We start from the raw sequence: 1,128 nt of genomic DNA, 5'->3' as shown, positions 1-1,128 counted from the left end.
CCCCAGCCCACCCCAAATTGAAGCCAGCTCCACCCTGTGTGTCCCCCTAAAAGCAGGCACTGACCCTGTCCCCGTCCCCTCCAGCTCTTGGGGACACTGGGACCCTCCCCATGAGACATTATCACCCTCTGGGGACACCAGGACCCCTTCTGGCCCATCTGGCCACTGGCCTGTGTCCTCTCATGGCCACCCTGACCCCAAACGGGCCCCTGTGGGCATCTCGAGGCTGTCACTGCCATCCTCCAACACCAACACCCCAGAGCAGCCCCCCAAAACCACAAGGGTGTCCCATGGGTGGGTCCTGGTGTCCCCAAGAGGGTCCCAGTATCCCCAGGGAGAGTCTTCGTGTCCCCAGGGTGGGTCCCACTATCCCCAGGGGTGGTCCTGGTGTTCCCAGGGGGATCCCAGCGTCACTGGAGGGGTCTGCTGTCCCCAGGGTGGGTCACAATGTCTCTAGAGGGGGTCCTGGTGACCCTTCAGGGATCCCAGTGTCATCAAGAAGGGTCCCTGTGTCCCCGGGGTGATTCGGGTGTCACCAGGGGATCCCAGTGTCCCCAGGGGGGTCTCCGTGTCCCGTGAGGGTGTCCCAGTGTCCCCAGCACTGATGCCCTCAGAGCAGCCCCCCAAAAACCTCGGGGTGGGAGGGCTCAAGGTACCACCCCCTCCCTGCCCCCAGTACCTGTCACTGTCATCCTCTGTGCTCTGCCTGGCAGAGCCTCGGCGGGGCTGGGGAGCACCCCTGCACCTCGCATGGCCCTCCAGAGAGGGGCTGTCCCACCCTCCAAACCGGGAGCTGGACGCTGCAGGTGCTGGGAGAGGCACTGGGAGAGGCACTGGGAGCACTGGGAGCACTGGGAGGGAGGAGGGTGCGGGAGGCAGAGCCCGGCCCGGAGCAGAGTCACCTCGGGGGGCACAGGAGGGGCCGTCACAGGGACACAGGGACACAGGGACACAGGGACAGGGTGCACAGCCCCGGGGAACCCCCCAGTGGGACCCCCGCGGGTGTCAGAGCGTGTCCGGGGACACGGCAGTGGCCCCCGCCCGGGGGGTGACACGGGCAGAGTCCCGCAGTGTCCCGACAGCCCGTCAATCGTTAAACAGCCCGAGGGTCACCCCGGGACGGCTCCG

At 67.0% G+C, this 1,128-nt stretch overlaps 1 protein-coding gene across 1 annotated transcript in view; it reads right to left on the bottom strand.

Moving 5' to 3' along the window:
* LOC103756285 (peptide methionine sulfoxide reductase MsrA 1) overlaps positions 1-795 on the bottom strand; it is a 3,397-nt gene extending 2,602 nt beyond the window's left edge. Inside the window, exon 1 of the mRNA XM_029963016.1 lies at positions 680-795. Within this exon, the coding sequence (XP_029818876.1) occupies positions 680-752 (73 nt within the window). The 5' untranslated portion in view covers positions 753-795. The remainder of the gene's footprint in view (positions 1-679) is intronic.
* Between the last annotated feature and the right edge of the window lie 333 nt (positions 796-1,128).

The sequence above is a fragment of the Manacus vitellinus genome, unplaced genomic scaffold (assembly GCF_001715985.3).
Source record: "Manacus vitellinus isolate BGI_N305 unplaced genomic scaffold, ASM171598v3 scaffold_52_pilon, whole genome shotgun sequence".
NCBI lineage: Eukaryota > Metazoa > Chordata > Aves > Passeriformes > Pipridae > Manacus > Manacus vitellinus.
This window is presented reverse-complemented; position numbering and strand designations above follow the sequence as displayed.